Source organism: Phocoena phocoena, chromosome 1, assembly GCF_963924675.1.
Source record: "Phocoena phocoena chromosome 1, mPhoPho1.1, whole genome shotgun sequence".
Taxonomy (NCBI): Eukaryota; Metazoa; Chordata; class Mammalia; order Artiodactyla; family Phocoenidae; genus Phocoena; species Phocoena phocoena.
Window position 1 is genome coordinate 53107130 of NC_089219.1, and position 20936 is coordinate 53128065.

Genomic DNA, 20936 nt, shown 5'->3' on the forward strand with positions numbered 1-20936 from the left:
TTTAAGGGGAAAAAATGTCATGAAGAACCTAGGGGTAAGATAGGAATAAAGACGCAGACCTACTGGAGAACGAACTTGAGGATATGGGGAGGGGGAAGGGTGAGTTTTGACAGGGCGAGAGAGAGTCATGGACATATACACACTAACAAACGTAGTAAGGTAGATAGCTGGGGGGAAGCAGCCGCAAGGCACAGGGATATTAGCTCGGTGCTTTGTGACAGCCTGGAAGGGTGGGATGGGGAGAGTGGGAGGGAGGGAGACGCAAGAGGGAAGACATATGGGAACATATGTATATGTATAGCTGATTCACTTTGTTATAAAGCAGAAACTAACACACCATTGTAAAGCAATTATACCCCAATAAAGATGTTTAAAACAAAAACAAACAAAAAAAAAAAAACAAAAATAAACAAGTGGGACCTAATGACACTTAAAAGCTTTTGCACAGCAAAGGAAACCATAAAAAAGATGAAAAGACAGCCCTCAGAATGGGAGAAGATATTTGAAAATGAAGCAGCTGACAAAGGATTAATTTCCAAAATATACAAGCAGCTCATGAAGCTCAATATCAAAGAAACATACAACCCAATCCAAAAATGGGCAGAAGACCTAAGTAGACATTTCTCCAAAGAAGATATACAGATTGCCAACACACCCATGAAAGGATGCTCAACATTACTAATCATTAGAGAAATGCAAATCAAAACTACAATGAGGTATCACCTCACACCGGTCACAATGGCCATCATCAAAAAATCTACAAACAATAAATGCTGGAGAGGGTGTGGAGAAAAGGGAACCCTCCTGCACTGTTGGTGGGAATGTAAATTGATACAGCCACTATGGAGAACAGTATGGAGGTTCCTTAAAAAACTACAAATAGAATTACCATATGACCCAGCAATCCCACTACTGGGCATATACCCTGAGAAAAACAAAATTCAAAAAGAGTCATGTACCAAAATGTTCATTGCAGCTCTATTTACAATAGCCCGGAGATGGAAACAACCTAAACGCCCATCATCGGATGAATGGATAAAGAAGATGTGGCACATATATACAATGGAATATTACTCAGCCATAAAAAGAAATGAAATTGAGTTATTTGTAGTGAGGTGGGTGGACCTAGAGTCTGTCATACAGAGTGAAGTAAGTCAGAAAGAGAAAAACAAATACCGTATGCTAACACATATATATGGAATCTAAAAAAAAAAAAAAGGTTCTGATGAACCTAGAGGCAGGACAGGAATAAAGATGCAGATGTAGAGAATGGACTTGAGGACACAGGGAGGGGGATGGGTAAGCTGGGACAAAGTGAGAGAGTGGCATTGACATATATACACTACCAAATGTAAAACAGATAGCTAGTGGGAAGCAGCCGCATAGCACAGGAAGATCAGCTGGGTGCTTTGTGACCATCTAGAGGGGTGGGATAGCGAGGGTGGGAGGGAGAAGCAAGAGGGAGGAGATGTGGGGACATATGTATATGTATAGCTGATTCACTTTGTTATAAAGCAGAAACTAACACACCATTGTAAAGCAATTGTACTCCAATAAAGTTGTTTAAAAAAAAAAAAAAAAAAAACCACAGTGAGGTACCACTTCATACCTGCTAGGAGATTATAGTCAAATACACAGATAATATAAGTGCTGACAAGGATATGGAGAAATTGGAACTCTCATACATTGCTGCTACAGGCAGTTTGGAAAACAGTTTGCAGTTCCTCAAAATATTAACAGAATTACCATATGACCTAGCAGTTTTACTCCTAGGTATATACCCAAGAGAAGTGAAAATACACATCACACAAGAACTTGTAAACAATTGTTTACAGAAGCATTATGAATAATAGGCCCCAAATGGAAACAACCTAAATGTCCACCAATGGATGAACGAATAAATAAAATATGGTCTACCCATACAGTAGACTATTATTTAGCAATGAAAGATAAAGAAATACTGATACATGATGCTATAAGGATCAAAATCTGCAGCGTGGCTTCACTCCTATTAATAGGGCTATTATTAGGGCTATTATTAGGGCTACTAATAGGGCTATTATTAGGGCTACTAATAGGGCTATTAGGGCTATTATTAGGGCTATTAATAGGGCTATTATTAGGGCTATTATTAGGGCTATTAATAGGGCTATTATTAGGGCTATTAATAGGGCTATTATTAATAATGCTGCTGTAAACAATTGTTTACAAATTTTTGTGTGATGTGTATTTTCATTTCTCTTGGGTATATACCTAGGAGTAAAACTGCTGTGTCATACGGTAATTCTGTTAATATGGGCGCACTTGCCCAGTTTTACTTCAAACTCTTACATTTAAGCACCATTATTTATAGGGAAACTGAGAGCCAAATATGGTAATGGAGGTTCCAAATGATTATGTGCACTTTGCACTAGAAGACTTGTTAGGAAATTACTAATAAGCTTGCCACAGACATAACAGCAGAAGTGCTTCAGCCACTCACGTGTTCTTGTGATTTTAGGTTGCTGTAGATTGTTTAAGACAGCTTATTTTAAAAGTAGAAAAACAGATTTTGTAAGTGCTTGCCATTAACTTGCTACTAAATTCCCAATGTATTGATTGAATCAATAAAAAGTCAGATGTTACCCCCCCCAAAAAAAACAGAACCAAAATCTATAGACAGAAAGTAAATTAGTGGTTGCCTATGGCTGGGGGATAGAAAGTGACCCTAATGGGTACAAGGTTTCTTTCAGAGATTATGAAATGCTCTAAACTTTGATTATGATGACACTTGTATAATTCTGAATGGTAAAACCATTGTATTGTACACTTTAGATGGATGAATGTTATGATATGTTAATTATATCTCAGTAAAGATGTTTTAAAAAATTACAGGAGGAAGAAGAGGGGAAGACAGAATATAGACAATCCACAAACTGAAACCAAATCAGAAATTTAATTCTAGGTAACCTCTACACTGGAAATTCTGTGATTCTGTTAAAGAACTATAATATGATCCTATGCGAGGAACTTTTAATGTAGTCTCTCCACATTTTGGAATCTTTTTGCAAGTGTTTAATATAATCTGCACTCAAGTAAAAAAAGCCCCACTTCTTTGTCCATCACAATTAAAGCTTGACTTTACCTTGTAAATTCCTGTGTTCAGCCTGTCGCTACACTCTGTGCTAGTTCCTGGGAAGATGCTACCAAAGGTAAACAGACATAGTCTCTCTTCTTGTGTTGCTTACAGTCTTCATGGGAGAGTGACATCGTGTAATGTTACATATAGCTTGAAATCTCAACTTTGATAAAAGCTAAGAACTAGAGGCGCTTGGTGCTAAGAGAGCACAGAATAGGGGGGTTTGACCTTATCAGGGAGGGCTCTCCCAGTGAAAATTGAACTGAGATCTGAAGAAGCTGGCGCTACCCGGCAGTGGGGCAAAGAAGAAACGAAGGAGGGAGCTGGGCAACCTTAGAGCCTCTGGGAGTTTGGGGAACTGAAATTCTGAATGTTCACGGTCGCCAGAACTGGTGAGATGGGAACTAAACTGGAGTGGCTGACAGGGGCCAGGCCACGCTGATGAGATGATCTCTATGCTAAGGGTAGTGGGAAGCCACGGAGGGCTTTCAGAGGTGACTCTAAACTGTAGCTGTAATGTAGCGATCAGGTTGGACAGGGGCCAGAGTGGATACTGATGGGCTGGCTGGGAGTTTACTGCGACAGAGGCAATGGCAGTCTGCAAGAGATGGCAGTGGCAGGATATATTCTCATATTTTGTCTTTGCAAAAATTATAATAAAATAAACAACAAGGTAATATACCTGAAAGAAAGAATTTCTTTCTTGCTCCCAGTATGCAAACCTTCTGCTGGACACGTGCTTTAAAGCTTTCGTCTGAACGCAGGTTTGGAGCTATTAAAATGGCAGTTGTTACACCATCTGCATCATCCCAAGGCTTGGCCAGCAGCCCAAGATAACCTTGCTAGGAAATGCCCCCAGCAGATGTGCCCGGCATTCTAGCCCCACTCTATGACTCTGCTTAGCAGCAGTGCATGCAGTCTGTGTATCAAGTGATCCCTGTCATTACAGACCTACTTCGTGTGCAGCAGCCTCAAGAACATTTAGACTTTTCAAAATTTTTCAAAATGTTTAGGTTTTTTCACACGGTCTGCCGTGTTTGTCTTTACTGTTGTCTTTCATTATGAAATGTAATTTCTGACCCTTAGGGCAACGATAGAAAAATGAGAGTATTCCAGTCAGCTCGAGGTGGCATTCAACCTGTAGTTTCTTTGTGGAGATTTTAGAATTTACAGGGTAGCAAGATGCCTGGGGAAGCATGAATTGTTTCTGAATTAACTATCATTAACTTAAACGGGCTGTGACGTGGAAATTCACGCGACAGCTGACAGTGCGTTTTACCATTTCAGAGTCCCCACCAGCCAGAATAGCAACATTTTAGGAACACTTTTTACTCTTTCCCTTCATACACTTGATCCACGTAAAGTTTTCAAATGTACCTACTGAAAAATCAGTGTTAAGTGTTACAAATAATACCTGTATCTCCAAATGGTCTGATAGTACTTGCTTTCTCAGATGAAAAAGGCTGTCAGATATAAATCGTGGGCTCTGATATCTGAATGGACATAAACATCCCCTCTGCCGTCACTAGCTCTGACCTAGAAAGTGACTTATCCTGTCTGCCTTCATTTCTCCACCCAAAAATGGGGGAGGAGGAGACCCTCCTGTTTTCTGTGAAGATGAAGTGTGATTTTACATGTGAAACTCTTAATAGTGCTTGGAATGCAGTAAGGGCTCAGTAACTGTAGCTATTGTTAACACCAGATTTTGTCTATATAAAATCAACGTGTGCTAGAACTCTCCTTATTCAGTACACGTTTCCCGAGAACTTGTGATGTATCGAGCTCTAGGAATGTAAAGATAAATAAGACATCTTTCATCTAGGAGTTCACCACATTAGGTCTAATGCAAAGGTTACAAACTGGTTGTCAGGAGATTTTTACATTAAAAATCCTGGTTTCTATTTTCTACTGAAAACAGACCAGCATTCCAAGCTGTCCCTTTCATCAATTATGTACTTATAGTTTATTTCAGTCCCTACCTTTCCACCATTCTCTAACCCCTGCTTAGAGAATGCCTGCTTCCCCATCACCTGTAAGTACTTGAGTACCTACATCATCCCCATCACCTGTGTGTACCTGAGGCTGCATCCCAGGTCTACCAGCTGTGGCCATGCAGGTGGACCTGGCAGAAGGTGAAAGCCGAGCAGTAGACAGGAGCTGGGTGGTGGAGGGCCTTGTGGACCAGGAGAAAGGTCTTTATACCAACAGAAGCCTTTGGAATGGTTTTTAAAGGGGGATTATAATGATGAGATTAGCCTGTTGATAAGATCCTTTTGAGCTCCCTGTGAGGAATCTGCTAGCAGATGTCCAAACTAAAGGCAGGGAGTTTAAAAAGCTGCTAGAGGAAATGAGATGAAAGTCGACAGCGGCCTAAACTAGGGGGTCTGTCAGTGAGTGCAGATATTCAATAAATACAGGAGTTAGAGTTGATAGACTTGATGATTGTGTGAATGTCAAAGTTGAAGAAGAAGCGGGGTGAGGCAAGCATTCTCGGATTACATCATGGGCAGCTGGCTGACTGGTTGGTTGATGCCATTCACTGGTAAAAGAATGAGGAGGAGGGGAATTCCCCGGTGCTCCAATGGTTAGGACTTGGCACTTTCACTGCTGCAGACCTGGGTTCAGTCCCTGGCCAGGGAACTAAGATCCCGCAAGCCACTTGGAGTGGCCAAAACAAAACAAAAAGCAAACAAAAAAAACAGGAGGAAAAGAAGATTTGTGGGGAAAGATGATTTGTTCCTTCTTGTCTACTGAGTTTTAGGTGTCTCTGGAAGACAGGAAAACTGTTATTTATTTTATTTAATTTTATTTATTTATTTATTTTTTTGCGGTACGCGGGCCTCTCACTGTTGTGGCCTCTCCCATTGCGGAGCACAGGCTCCGGACGCGCAGGCTCAGCAACCATGGCTCATGGGCCTAGCCGCTCCGCAGCACGTGGGATCTTCCCGGACCGGGGCACGAACCTGTGTCCCCTGCATCGGCAGGCGGACTCTCAACCACTGCGCCACCAGGGAAGCCCGAAACTGTTATTTAATGACTACTTATTAGGTACCTGTCCCTGTAGTAGGCACTTTAAAAGATTATCTTATTTATCCCAACAAAAACAGTAGTAGTAACAATAGTAATAATAATACCATCCACCATTTATTGAGCACTTATCATTTGTTAGGAATTGAACACAGTGTATTATCTCCATCCTCCCCATCATGGAGCATTATTCCCTCCATTTGGCAGATGAGGGACCTGAGTATTCCAGAAGTTGATGCACTTGGGGCAGTAAGTGCCACAGTAAGGATTCAAAACCTTATGTTTGACTCATAACCTTACATGCCTGACTCGTGCCAGACTGCCTCTCCAAGAGGTATTTGGTATTAACCCATAAAGAAGCTGAAGTTTAGGAAGTCTAATTTGTCATATGGCTTGTAACCTATAAGTAGAAAAACCAGGACATGACCACTGTCAGACACCAAAGTCCAAGCTTTCTTCTTTATCCAGATAATACTAAAGAGTTATTAATTAGACCCATGTGGGTCTGTGACGGTTCTCACTGGTCAGTGGGAAATATGAAAAATAATAACCATGTGGAGAGTTCTTCATAAAGCTAAATTTATTCAGTTTAAAGGACTGTCCTTTAAGAGTGTGTCCTACCTAACTTTTTAGTGTTAAAATGGCTCTTCCTACATGACACTGTGGTGGTAATACATGGTGATAGTTGTGGGGAGAGGACTCTAATAGGTTGACCCCTCTTAAATCACTGATATTTGACCATTTCTTGACTCATAAATTAGCAAATTCATATACTCCAACCTAATATTCCCTTGCTTTCAATTACCTGGCCAAAAAAAGAGGTAACTCTATAACCTCAAAGTCCTTTTGAAAAATTTCTGGTCTTTGAAATCCCAAAGTCTAAGAAAACTCTATTTTGCTTCATGTTGTGATCCTGGAATCAGGAGTACTTTGGAAATGATTAGATGAAAGCAGGCAAAGACAGAGATTAATAAAGGCTGGCTGTGGTTTTATTTATTTATCTATTAAGTAATGTATTTTTGGCTGTGTTGGGTCTTCGTTGCTGCATGCGGGCTTTCTCTAGTTGCGGTGAGCGGGGGCTATTCTTTGTTGTCATGCGAGGGCTTCTCATTGCGGTGACTTCTCTTGTTGCGGAGCATGGACTCTAGGTGAGCAGGCTTCAGTGGTTGCAGCACGCGGGCTCAGTAGTTGTGGCGCACGGGCTTAGTTGCTCCACGGCATGTGGGATCTTCCCCGACCAGGGCTCGAACACATGTCCCTTGCATTGGCAGGCGGATTCTTAACCACCGCGCCACGAGGGAAGTCCCTGGCTGTGGTTTTAAACCTGATAACTGGGAGGCTGATATTGTCACTAATTTTTAAAAAAAAGAGAGAAAAAAATATCTGTGGGAGAAGATAATGAGTTCAGTGTAGAATTTTAAAGGAATAATATACCACATGACTTCTGATACAGGTTCAGTTTATCAATTTTGACTGCTGTGCTTGATTAAAAATTATTCCTAAGTGTTTTTAAAGTGCTGGCATCCAAGTTTGGGGAAAAAAATAGTTTAAAATGTGTTTCTGATGACTATAGGCTTCTTGCTAAGTCTTACATCCAGGCTGGAATTCTCAGGTGTAATATCCTGCTCATTTTTTTAAAATTTATTTTTATTTATTTATTTATCTTTTCGGTACGCGGGCCTCTCACTGCTGTGGCCTCTCCCGTTGCAGAGCACAGGCTCCGGACGCGCAGGCTCAGCGGCCATGGCTCATGGGCCCAGCCGCTCCGCGGCACGTGGGATCTTCCCGGACCGGGGCACGAACCCATGTCCCCTGCATCGGCAGGCGGACTCTCAATCACTGCGCCACCAGGGAAGCCCTCCTGCTCATTTTTAAAGCAAGGTCCTGAACTGTGTGCTTAAAATCCATTTTCATCCCCAGTTTGCTGTCCATCAAGAACTGTAGGATTTCTGGTTCAGCTACGGAAGCCGATGCCACTGTGTGAATACTATTTTCTGTTTCAGATCCAATAAGAAAATAGCATCTATAGCAGGAGTGTAGGTGTTCCCTACAGAAGAATGTGTCTGAGTCAGCGCTGGCCTCTCTTTTGTGACAGTATGCAAATTGCCAATGGCAGAGTTCAATTACATTGAAATATGTGCCATTTTTCACAGCTCATTGTACTTTATGTCTTGTATTTCTGAAAATCACTTGAGATTTGCCTACATGATAAATTTCCCTTTCCCAGTCATAAAAAAAGACAGTAGATCTACAGTCAAGTCTACTTCACGAAAGTCACGAGAGAAAAGCTTTTGGCTTTTCCTTCCATTCTCTTCCCCTCTGCATCATAATGAAGATAATATAGAGATGTGAGTGTAGCCAGTAAAGTAACCTCATGAACTCAAAAAAAGCAGAAATATAGGTACACATTTTTAATACAAATTCACATCTTGGACGTCTGCTAGCTTTCTTTCACTCCCAGCCAATTTAATGGCCTGCTCTGGAGACTTGTTATTCAACCTGGAATTTCATCTTGCCTAGAAGGAAGCTATTGCTTACCAGATATTTCTAAATTGAGAAAGTAATCTTATAATTATTCAGCAAGCATGATGGGCCCAGAGAAGCTCTTAGTTGTGACAGCTCAGAGCCCTGAACTCATACTTTCTTACCTGTGTTCGGTGCCCCATCATCTGAATCCCAGAGCTTCTCAGAAATGTTACGATGTTCTTCGCATCTGTAAAGTTTTCACTTCTCTGGGGAGGGCTTATTTGCTGACATAATTTTAAGATCATATAACCTAAAACCTATGTTGATTATCTTATCTTTCAAAGAAAGCAGAAAATAAGTGAGTTTATATTGAAGGCCTGTTATATCCCCAGCACTGTGCAAGCCACAGGGCATATCCCAGTGAGCATGACACATAAGTCTTCCCTTCAGAAAGCTTTCAGAACTGCTGAGAATAATGGCAGCTAACTCTGTCACTGCATTTACTATGTGCTCCAAAAGGCATCATTCTAAGTGTATTAATTCATATTTTATATGAGATCAAGCCTATTATTATCCTCATTTTATGGATTAGGAAACTGAGGCACGGAGACACTCAACTAATAAGTGTCACAGCCTGGATTTGAATCTGACTTTAAATAAATGACTTAGTGTTGATGAGTACTGTTGAAGGGAAAGTTAAGATACTGTGAGAGCTTTTGCTAATGTGGTTTCACCTGATCCAGGTGGGTAGATGAGTGGGTAAGAATTAGGGTGGGGGCTTCCCTGGTGGCGCAGTGGTTGAGAGTCCGCCTGCCGATGCAGGGGACACGGGTTCGTGCCCCGGGCCGGGAAGATCCCATATGCCGCGGAGCAGCTGGGCCCGTGAACCATGGCCGCTGAGCCTGCGCGTCCGGAGCCTGTGCTCCGCAACGGGAGAGGCCACAGCGGTGAGAGGCCTGTGTACTGCAAAAAAAAAAAAAAAAAAAAAATTAGGATGGGACTGATCTAGGCAAAAGTTGTCCTTTGACTACTTTTAGGCTGAGCAGCTTTCTTTAGTTTGTTGTCTTGTACTCAGTTCACTTCATCTCTATTTACAGACTCAACTCCAGTGAGTTTGTTATTCTGATCGTTTCTGGGCTCCACCTCATTTTAATCAGAAGTCTCTTGGTTGCAAGTGATAAAACCTCAACTTGTTCTTATAGACAGAAGGGGAAGTTCACTGATAGGCTACAGGTTCTTTTTACATAACTGCAGGAAGGGACAGTTGGAACCAGAGACCTGGTGCTGGCAGAGGTGACTCTGTACATTTGTCTGACTCTCTTCTACTTCAAACTGGCTTCCTCATGGTATGAGCATGGCTGTCCATAGCTCCTAAGCCTCTCTGCCAGAAAGGGGCTGGCTCTGTGCCCTTGGGTCCACTTTGGAAAATCTATAGGATGTTCTTGTGCGGTTCGGGTGTCCACACTTGGACCAGTTACCGTGGCCAGACAGACAGACATGTTGAGTACCCAGCCTTGGGACAGAAGTCAGCCAGCTTTGGTGATTGTAAGCTGGATATCATTCCATTATTATCTATTATAAAGAACATTCCCAGTGTTGCCTTTTATGTCCAGCCCTCTGAAGCTCCTTCTCTTATCAGAGTAATTTGCCTGGCCCACCAAGCATTTTCTTTCAGGGGCGCATAGTGCTGTGCTGAGGATTATAACATAATGCACACAGAATGTGTCGTATCAGTATGTTTCATGAAATGAGAAGATCTTTCCACACTCCTTCCTCAGTCTTCTTATTTAGAGGTCCCCTGTGCAAAGTCAACACCTTAAAATGTCCCAGAACCTCATCTTTGAAGGCACTAAGAGCTCCCTTGGAGCAATAGCTGAGAGATTAGTAAGTTCTAAATTTAATTGTAAACACGAAGGAAAGTGACTCACCCAAGGTCACTGCAGTGGCAAGTGCCACGAATTTTGTTTTTCCTGCCCAGGCTCGAAATAAGCAGGCATGCCTTGTTCCGACTTGTTGAATCTAAAAATGGAATCATTATGTTGAGGCCAACTCCTGGGAACCTTGTAGGAATTGTTGGGAGGAACAACAATTTTCCCTGTCCCTTTCCCTGTCCCTGTGGTTTACCGCTCGGTTAAGGGCAGGGACTTTGGAACAAGATGTGTCTGTGTTAAGTGCTGGCCTGACGTATACTTTGTTTTGTTTTTTTAAAAATTTTATTTTGATTTTATTTATTTTTACTTTTGGCCGTGTTGGGTCTTCGTTGCTGCGTGTGGGCTTTCTCTAGTCGAGGCGAGCGGGAGCTACTCTTCATTGCGGTGCGCAGGCTTCTCATTGTGGTGGCTTCTCTTGTTGGGAGCGTGGGCTCTAGGCACATGGGCTTCAGTGGTTGTGGCACACAGGCTCAGTACTTGTGGCACATGGGCTCAGTACTTGTGACTCACGTGCTCTAGAGTTCAGGCTCAGTAGTATGGTGTACGGGCTTAGTTGCTCCGTGGCATGTGGGATCTTCCCGGACCAGGGCTCAAACCCATGTCCCCTGAATTGGCAGGTGGATTCTTAGCCACTGTGCCACCAGAGAAGCCCCCTGGCATATACTTTGGATTCTCTGTACCTCCATTACTTCAACTCTAAAATGATGATAGAAGTACCTAACACGTAGGTCTGTAGTGTACATCGATATCTAAAATATGTAACCTGGGCTTCCCTGGTGGTGCAGTGGTTTGGAATCTGCCTGCCAATGCAGGGGATATGGGTTCGAGCCCTGGTCTGGGAAGGCCTCACATGCCACGGAGCAACTAAGCCCATGTGCCACAACTACTGAAGCCCACGCGTCTAGAGCCCATGCTCCGCAACAAGAGAAGCCACCGCAGTGAGAAGCCCGCGCACCGCAACGAAGAGTAGCCCCCGCTCGCTGCAACTAGAGAAAGCCTGCATGCAGCAATGAAGATCCAACGCAGCCAAAAATAAATAAATAAAAATAAATAATTTTTTTAAAAATCCCCAGAAAATTGGGGAAAAAAAAATAACCTACCTGGCTTGGTAACTGGCAACCACGCTCTGTAAGTTCTAACGATTGTTTTATCACCATCATGTACTGGCTCCGTCCCTTGGACCAGAGGTTTAAGGGTAATCAGTATAAGAGATGGGACACTGTGGTGGGCCAGATGCTTTTCAGAGCTCTGATTTCATCCTTCCACATTTTTGAGGACAAGATAAGAGAAAGGGAAGGAAATTAATACCTCTTGGGCACTTGCTCTCTGCCACATACCTTCACACATATATCTCTCAGTTGTAATTCAATATTTCCATAATTATTTCTCTAGTTTCTGTCTCACCAGATATGTACATGTCATAAGTGCAAGGCTCCATTAGTCTTTTCTCACAGCACAGAGCAGGTGCTCAGCAAGCATATGTTGAACTCAACTTTGATGGCAACGCTTCATTCAGGTAGCAGTTACTGCATTCTCACTGTTGGGAGAAATGAAGGTTTCTAAGCACTACTGCTGCTAGTAAGTAGTGGAACCAATCTGAACCCAGATTTTTCTCGCCGCTATTCCAGTGCCCTTTCTTTTCATTTACAAGTGCAAATGATGAGGACAAGTTCTACAATTAGTAGTACCCTGTGTCACATGCAAATTGGGTTTTAAAGTGTTTAGCTGGGGAAGTCAGCTCTTCTGTCACATTGCTGGTTAATCTGGGTTTAAACAAAGGTAGACTTGCAGACCTTTGCATTATCATTTTCAAATAGAGACACTTTTTGCTCTTCCTAAGGCCATTTGATCCACACTAGAGGGAGCAACACCAGTGGTTTCTGTTTATAAGGTAGTTTAGAGTTCTTATTCTGAAAATTCCCATGAGCACCATTTACTGACTTTCCCATGTCTTTCTTCTCTGTTTTCAGCTATGATCCTTTAAAAATAGAGGCCACAGGGTCACCTTCACTGTGTGCCCTTCCTTTCATGGCTGGCTCTGAAATCCATCCAGGTGCATTTAAGATTTAAGTTCCTGAACTTTGATTCATTTAGCACTAGCCCTTTATCAAGCTTATATTCTATTCTGCCATATGTTTAAGAAACAAATAAGACAAACTCAATGATATTAGTATATGAGAGACAAACACATAAGATTTTTAAATATATATAATGTTACAAAAAATAGTGATAAAATAAATTGGTCATGCTGTGAAGGGGCACCACCCAGGGGCTCAGGGAAGAATTAAGGGAAGAGGTAATTTTAAAATTCTTTTTATGTCACATAATCTGTTTAGGAGCAAAGTTAAAAAAAAAAAAAGAAAGAAAAAGCTAGGAATGAGGGAGAGGAGTTCTAGGATCTTCCTTCCATATGGGGGAAATAAGAGAGAATCTAAATGAGAGATAGTTCTGGTCCTAAAAAATGTTACAAGTAAGCAGCTAGGGGTACTCACAGTCATCCAGGGATCCTAGGCTGTAGTCTCAGGATATTACGTGGTGGGGTTAAATCTCTCAGCTTAGAAACTAATAGGGAATTGAGGAGACAAAAATGAAATTATAACGTAATCTAGTAATAATGAACGGCTGGGCATAGTCTGATCATTATCTATTGTATTGTTGCAAATCTGATGGGAGCCTGTTGAAGAAAGAGTATATCAGGGCTTCCCTGGTGGCGCAGTGGTTAAGAATCTGTGTGCCAATGCAGGGGACACGAGTTCGAGCCCTGGTCCGGGAAGATCCCACATGCCACGGAGCAACTAAGCCCGTGCGCCACAACTACTGAAGCCCGCGCACCGCAACAAAGAGTAGCCCCTGCTCACTGCAACTACAGAAAAGCCCGCGTGCAGTAGCAAAGACCCAATGCAGCCAAAAAAAGAGTATATCAATATGCCCAGAAAAGAAACCAGGGTGGGGGTGGGAGTGGTGGTGTCAAATAGTACACCAGTGTTCCCCAAAGGAGAAAGTGTCCTGTCCAGGTAATTGTTTTCACCAACCCCATAGCAGAGTTAGGAACGTAGGTTTATCATAGGTTGATTTCATCTATCATCATTAGCATCTTTATTAAATACCTGCTATTTGCCAGGTACCATGCTTAGTGCTTTTCATGTATTGCTCCATTTAATCCTTTCAACATCCCTAGTGTATAACTGCTCTTATTTTTTTCTCATTTTATATACGAAGAAACTCAGGCTTGGAAAGGTCAGATAACCTGCTCAGGATTTCAGAGCTTTTAAGTTGAGGAGCTAGGGTCACAAACTCCTAACACTCTACTATACAAGTCACACCTTTCCTCTCACCTTGAGATAGATTACCTATCTGCCAACTGTGTACTAGACCCTCTGCCTGGGTGTCTCTCAGACATTTACCAATGGCCAAGTAAACCCATCCTTTCTCCTATCCAGATCAGTCTCTCTCTGTGTTCTCTGCCTTGTCCAAGCAAAATGCATGAGTTCATGCCTTAGAGTAAACCATCATTTAATAATTTCCCCTGTAAATTGCCTGTAAAAAAGGATGGGATATGGTGGGAGGCAGACAAGCGTTCTGGTCAATTTATCACTGTCATCATTTATTTCAACTAACTGTCCTTTAACTATGCATCAGTTTCATATGTGTTTTGATAGTTTGCGTCTCTCCTAAGTCTGAAGTCTGCACTTCTCCATAGAGTTCAGCCTAACTTTTATCTCCCAGTGTCTTTAGTGAGTGTACATTTTTGCCTCTAATTGGATATTTTAAGGGGAAAGAAATTCTAATATCAGGACTTGAACGCTGAAAGGGTTCAAGAAGAAAAAACTCTGGCTGAAATGACCATCAAAAGATATCTGATAGGCTTAAAGCCTGACAGACCTGAAAGGGCAAAAAAGCATTTGGAAATGACAAGCCTGTGTTCATTTCTGAGAGTTAGTCCAGGTGGATGAATAGAACTCTCCTGCCTGGTGTGTTGGTCATTTATGTAGTAGCTTCAAGCCCCATTAAATGGTGCTTGACTGCTGAATTTGGAGAGTACAGTTGAGTCTACAGTTGTAATACTGATAACTGGCCATATCTTTTACATTTTAGGAAGACATCTCCCAAGTGGTTGGTCAAGGTGTGGTGGCAGGTCAGCAGAAGGCACTGGAATGTCCAACTGACAGCGTATGTAACTGACCCTTTATGTTTGCTCTACTCGGATGGTGTGTGTTATAAATGGGTTCCAGAAAAAAAGGAGATGGTTGCAATGAATTCTGATCCTTTATTACTTGGCAGGAAGTTAAGGTATGTCTTTCAACCTGAAGTCAACCCACAACTGTATCACCGATCCTGTGCGGGATGTGTGGAAATATCCTTTGTATGTCTTCCTGTACCAACACCCTAAGCAGGTGTTTAAAAGTGAGGCATCTCTGAAAACATACTTGCGCCTAAATTCTGAGAGCCCCATGCCTTACATAATGTCATGAATAAAAATTTTAAGGAGAGTTTGTAGTTTTATAGAATTATAAATGCAATAACAAGTGTTCCTTGTATTTATATAGTTTTTCTTCTTAAAAAACTATAAATTTCTATCTGTCAAATTTTTGTCCTATTTTTGCCATTGAACTTTTTTTTGTGCTGCTAAAATCTATATTAACTATTTTTATGTTTAAGGAACTATAGATTACTAGAGCTTACAGGAAATATATATTTCAAACATTGCCAAAGAAAATGCCTTTGTAATTAATTTCCAAAATTTACAAGCAGCTCATGCAGCTCAATAACAAAAAAACAAACAACCCAATCCAAAACTGGGCAGAAGACCTAAATAGACATTTCTCCAAAGAAGATATACAGACTGCCAAGAGACACATGAAAGAATTCTCAACATCATTAATCATTAGAGAAATGCAAATCAAAATTACAATGAGATATCATCTCACACCAGTCAGAGTGGCCATCATCAAAACATCTAGAAACAATAAATGCTGGAGAGGGTGTGGAGAAAAGGGAACACTCCTGCACTGCTTGTGGGAATGTGAATTGATGCAGCCACTATGGAGAACAGTATGGAGGTTCCTTAAAAATCTAAAAATAGAACTACCATATGACCCAGCAATCCCACTACTGGGCATATACCCTGAGAAAACCATAATTCAAAAAAAGTCATGTACCAAAATGTTCATTGCAGCTCTATTTACAATAGCCCGAAGATGGAAACAACCTAAGTGCCCATCATTGGATGAATGGATAAAGAAGATGTGGCACATATATACAATGGAATATTACTCAGCCATAAAAAGAAACAAAATTGAGCTGTTTGTAATGAGGTGGATAGACCTAGAGTCTGTCATACAGAGTGAAGTAAGTCAGAAAGAGAAAGACAAATACCATATGCTAACACATATATATGGAATTTAAGGGGAAAAAAATGTCATGAAGAACCTAGGGGTTAGACAGGAATAAAGACACAGACCTACTGGAGAATGGACTTGAGGAGATGGGGAGGGGGAAGGGTGAGCTGTGACAAAGTGAGAGAGAGGCATGGACATATATACACTACCAAATGTAAGGTAGATAGCTAGTGGGAAGCAGCCACATAGCACAGGAATATCAGCTCGGTGCTTTGTGACTGCCTGGAGGGGTGAGATAGGGAGGGTGAGATAGGGAGGGTGGGAGGGAGGGAGATGCAATAGGGAAGAGATATGGGAACATATGTATATGTATGACTGATTCACTTTGTTATAAAGCAGAAACTAACACACCATTGTAAAGCAATTATACCCCAATAAAGATGTTTAAAAAAAAAAAAAAAGAAAATGCCTTTGTAAAGTATCCAAAATTATATGCTAAAAACCTAAATAAAAACAAGTAGGTGTAGCAAGAACCTTAAAAATAAGGTTCAACTGAAAACAATTCACTTCAACTGAAAGTTGTAAGCAATTTTTAAAAATTTAGAACCATATTTTTTTTTTACTTTATGTAATATATTTGCAAATAATATTAATGTGCTAGTACTTTACATACTGCCACTTATCTCAAGACATATATCAAACATCTCTAACATTTTACAACCATAGAATTTTAGAACTGGGGTGAATCCAAACATTCTCTGGCCTTTCTTTTCCCTGCTGAAAAGTGAGCACTTAAATATCTAAGTCATTCTCCTTTCAGAAAGTGATTATTACCCTTTTCTATAGCTGCAGAAGAGAAATGACCCAGAGATCATTGGGCAACATCTGCAGTGAAGCTGTGTCAGCTCATCATAAACAGCTTCCCAACCATTTGAGCTATGACAAAAGGAATGAGATTCCTTGTGGAAATGGAATTTTTCATCCCTGAAGGTTTTCAGTCAGAAGCTGGCTGATCATTTATTAATATGTTATCAAAGGACATAAAAACATTAGTAGCTATTATTAATTGAACTCCTAAGTTGTTCCTGGAATAGTGATAGGTTTATTTATGTACTTTTATCTTCAGTCTCTACAACAACCTTGCAAGGTATAGAGGTATCACCACCAATTTACAGATGAGGACATTTAGGAGGTTGAGTGGCTTGCCTGTGATCACACAGCTAATTAGTAATAGAAAACTCAGTCTGTCTTCTTTTGAGTAGTGATTTTTTTTTTCTTATCATGAAGATCTGATGAAGTATAGACTCTTTCCCCAGAAAAACACTGGTAAGTTTAACTTTGATACAACCGCAGCGGTTTTATAGTTCCTAGAATTCCCTCTATAAATCTCTTAGAAACCCATTTATCTTGTGTTAAGAATCCATGATTTAACTAAAAAGTAAGTTTCAACTTAAAAAAACAAACACCCGCCCCAAAAGAAAAACACACTTGACTGAGCTCCACACCCCTAGTGCCAATTTCTTTGGTCTAGAATGGGGGTTCCAGCATTCATAAATTTTAAAGGCTCCCTAGCAGTTTCTGTTATGAAGACAGGGTTGAGAACCCCTGGTTTAGTTAGGCTGGATGACTTATAAAGTCCACTCCAACTCTGATGTTCAAATACAGTGACATTCAACAACAAATCCAATCTGTCTTCTTTTTTAAAAAAATTTTTTTTGAATTTTATTTTATTTACTTTTTTATACAGCAGGTTCTTATTAGTTATCCATTTTATACACATCAGTGTATACATGTCAATCCCAATTGCCCAATTCATTACACCACCACCCCCAACCCCTGCCGCTTTCCCCCCTTGGTGTCCATACATTTGTTCTCTACATCTGTGTCTCAATTTCTGCCCTGCAAACTGGTTCATCTGTACCATTTTTCTAGGTTCCACATATATGTGTTAATATATGATATTTGTTTTTCTCTTTCTGACTTACTTCATTCAGTATGATAGTCTCTAGATCCATCCACATCTCTACAAATGACCCAATTAAAAAAATTTTTTTTACATAATTTTTAAAGGTTAGAGTCCACAAATCCAAGTTTTCTAATCTTTCATACTTGGTAGTTTGGTTTTATGTCAATGGATGAGTCGTGGGAGCTACGTTCATCCATCACCACATCTACCAACAAGTGGTCTGCCTCTAAACATATGTTTGTTTCACTTGGTTTCTATGGACTACTTCCTTATTTTTTCAACCCATATCTATTAGAAACCTACCTAGTATGCACAATGAAATGGATGCTACATGAACTGGGAAATAAAGATGAGCAACAAACATTCTCTGCTGTTAATAAAAGTCATGATGTAGTGATGACTGTCTCTTGTGCTTTTCTGTTTTAAAATTCACACCATTTTTCATAAAAGAGCTCTGTAGCTGGCATTTAGCTTTATTATCAATTTTTCTTTCTTGAGATTATACAAAGGAAAGGTGACATAAGTACTGTGAGTTAAGATTATGTTCAATTGCTGCAAGAAGTTTCTCTTTTACCTAACGGTGTGGCTGTGATCAGTTTGAGGATGACATGGTATCTCCATGGTGTCACGGACCCAAGCACCTCTTATCTGATTACTGTACCATTATTTGATTACTCTACCATCCTCAAACTATAGCATCCATTTTTTTGGTCTAAGACTGCTGCTCCAGTTATTACCATTGCATCCACATTTCGTCTAAAGAAGGGGAAGGCAAGATTGTTCTCCTTAAGAAAATGACCTGAAAACTGTACAGTTCATGTTTGTTTACATTCCATTGATCATAGACTAGTCTGTGGTCATGTCTGGCTTCAAGGAGGCTGGGAAGTGTGGTCTTTAGAGTAATTGGATATTTAGGTGGTTCCATTGTTCAGTTTTCTCATAGTAACCCCTAGTTTGTCATTGTTTCACTTTCTTCTTTTTAAAATCACTGAAAATATATATTCAAAAAAGTCTTTTTAAATAAGTGAATGGTCATTATTAAATGATGGTGATAGAAAAACTGCAGAGAAAAAAAAAAGAACACCAGTAGAATCATAACCTAGCAACTGTTTGATAAACACTTTAAACTTGCAACATTCTTCAAATGCCGACTTTTAGTCCTACTTCTTCCTCTCATTAGCTGTATGATTTCAGATGTCACTTGACATTTGTGTCTTGGTTTCTTTATCTGTATCTTCCAGCTGGGGATGGGTTTCCTGGCTAACTACAAATCCAGAAGGCAGGCCAGGTCACTACCTATATTTCTTAACTGCCTGTTAAGCAAGCATGGAGTCCTTTTGGTTTTTCTTAGTTTTCTAATACTAATATTCATTAGAGATATTATCAACAAAAATTCAGAATTACAAGTTAATTTTCCAAAGCTTGCACAGCAAAGGTCTCTGTACCTTCAATGAATTACAGATTTATTTCCTACTCTGAGTTTCCATGTCTTCAGTTTTTCTCTCTGCATTCATTCATTCATTCATCAAACATTTATTGAGGCCCTACTATGTTCCAGGCACTGGGAATCAAAGGTGAATAAGCATTCTTTTAGGTGAATTGAAGTGTAATGATGTACCTGGGTTTGTTGTCTCTTCCTAACCCTAATGCTCAATTAACCTACCTCATGCATCTTTGACTCTGTTAATATGTCCAGAAAAGTTGGGCAGTGTCATGTGCTGAGAACATCTGCAGCACAGATGTTTTTCACTAAGCACAGCACAGATATACAGACTTCACACTGATTTCATCATGTAAAAATGCTTCCTGGCCCCAGCTTCATACACAAACCACAAAGATAGCTTCTATCCTTCTTCCCTTCCTTGATCCATCCTTCACCGAAGCATTTTAGATATAAAGTTAAATAGAGAAGCATGGGGAATGGGACAAAAATCATCCTAACTTCCCCATGCCACCTCTCCAACTCCAAATTTTCAAGAGGCATTATTGGAGTGCACCATTGTTTTGGTAACAATACACCAATTTTAAAGTCTTCTCCTCTTGTTACCTTTCTCCTCTCTGACGTTCATCTAATTTTCCTTTCTTTTGTAGGCCGGCAGCCAAATGAAACAGCAAAAATATTCAACGAAAGTCTCATTCAGTTCACAAGAGATCCCTTTAGCACCATCTTCATACCATTCAGCAGATGCAGACTTCACAGGCTATGGTATGAGTCTTTCTCTGAGCAGAATTGAATCCACTCATCAAACCTTAGAAAAAGAAGGGATTGTGATGTCCTGAAGAGAGCACTGGACCAAGAGTCAGGAAGCCTGGCTGGCATCCCTGCTCTGCTTCCTGGGCTTTGGGACTTGGGCAGGTCACTTTACTTCCAAAATCATTTTTTCTCATCTCCACTAGTGGGATTGCCTATTACTTATTGAATATAAAAGTAGTAGCACAAAAAAGGCCCTCACTAAATGCTACTTGAATCTGAGTCTTGCAGATTATTCTCTAGTCTCTCCAAAATATTGTGTTTAGTTTATGAGTAATGTCTCTTAAAAATCACATTGAACCAAATTGTAGCCTTGCGTATGTCGATGTAAGCTATTTAAAGACTTGATTTTCAGTGCTTAAAGAAATTGATAATCACTTTCTCTCTTTGAATTCCTGGATTGAATTATGCTGACTAATGGTTGAAAATAGACCTTCAAAATGAATAATGAGTATTTCCATTTTGCTTTTATGCAATGTAAGTCAGTTTTAAAAGAAGGACTATTTAAAACACATGCTCACCAATGGTAAAGCGTAACCCTGCGTGAATTTAGCAGACCTGACACCTTTATGGTATTTGCATTTTACATATCTTTTCATGAATATTAACTCATAAAAAATTTATGAGCAGGTATTATTCTAAAGCACTAGATTTTTTACTAAAATACTTGATGGATGTGGTCAGCAAACTATGACCCCTGGGTCACAGTTGGCCCACCATCTGTTTTTATATGGTCTGCAAGCTAAAAATGGTTTTCACATTTTTAAAAGGTTGAAAAAAATCAAAAGAATGTTTCATGAAAATTATATGAAATTCAGACTTCAGTGTCCATAAATAA

The 20936-nt window shown here is 40.4% G+C and overlaps 1 protein-coding gene across 2 annotated transcripts in view; it reads left to right on the plus strand.

Annotated features, from left to right (window-relative positions):
• PATJ (PATJ crumbs cell polarity complex component) overlaps positions 1 to 20936 on the plus strand; it is a 340450-nt gene that overhangs the window by 258109 nt on the left and 61405 nt on the right. For both annotated transcript variants that reach the window (XM_065889002.1, XM_065889011.1), the window contains exon 31: positions 19939 to 20053. In XM_065889002.1, coding sequence (XP_065745074.1) covers positions 19939 to 20053 — 115 coding nt within the window. The remainder of the gene's footprint in view (positions 1 to 19938; positions 20054 to 20936) is intronic.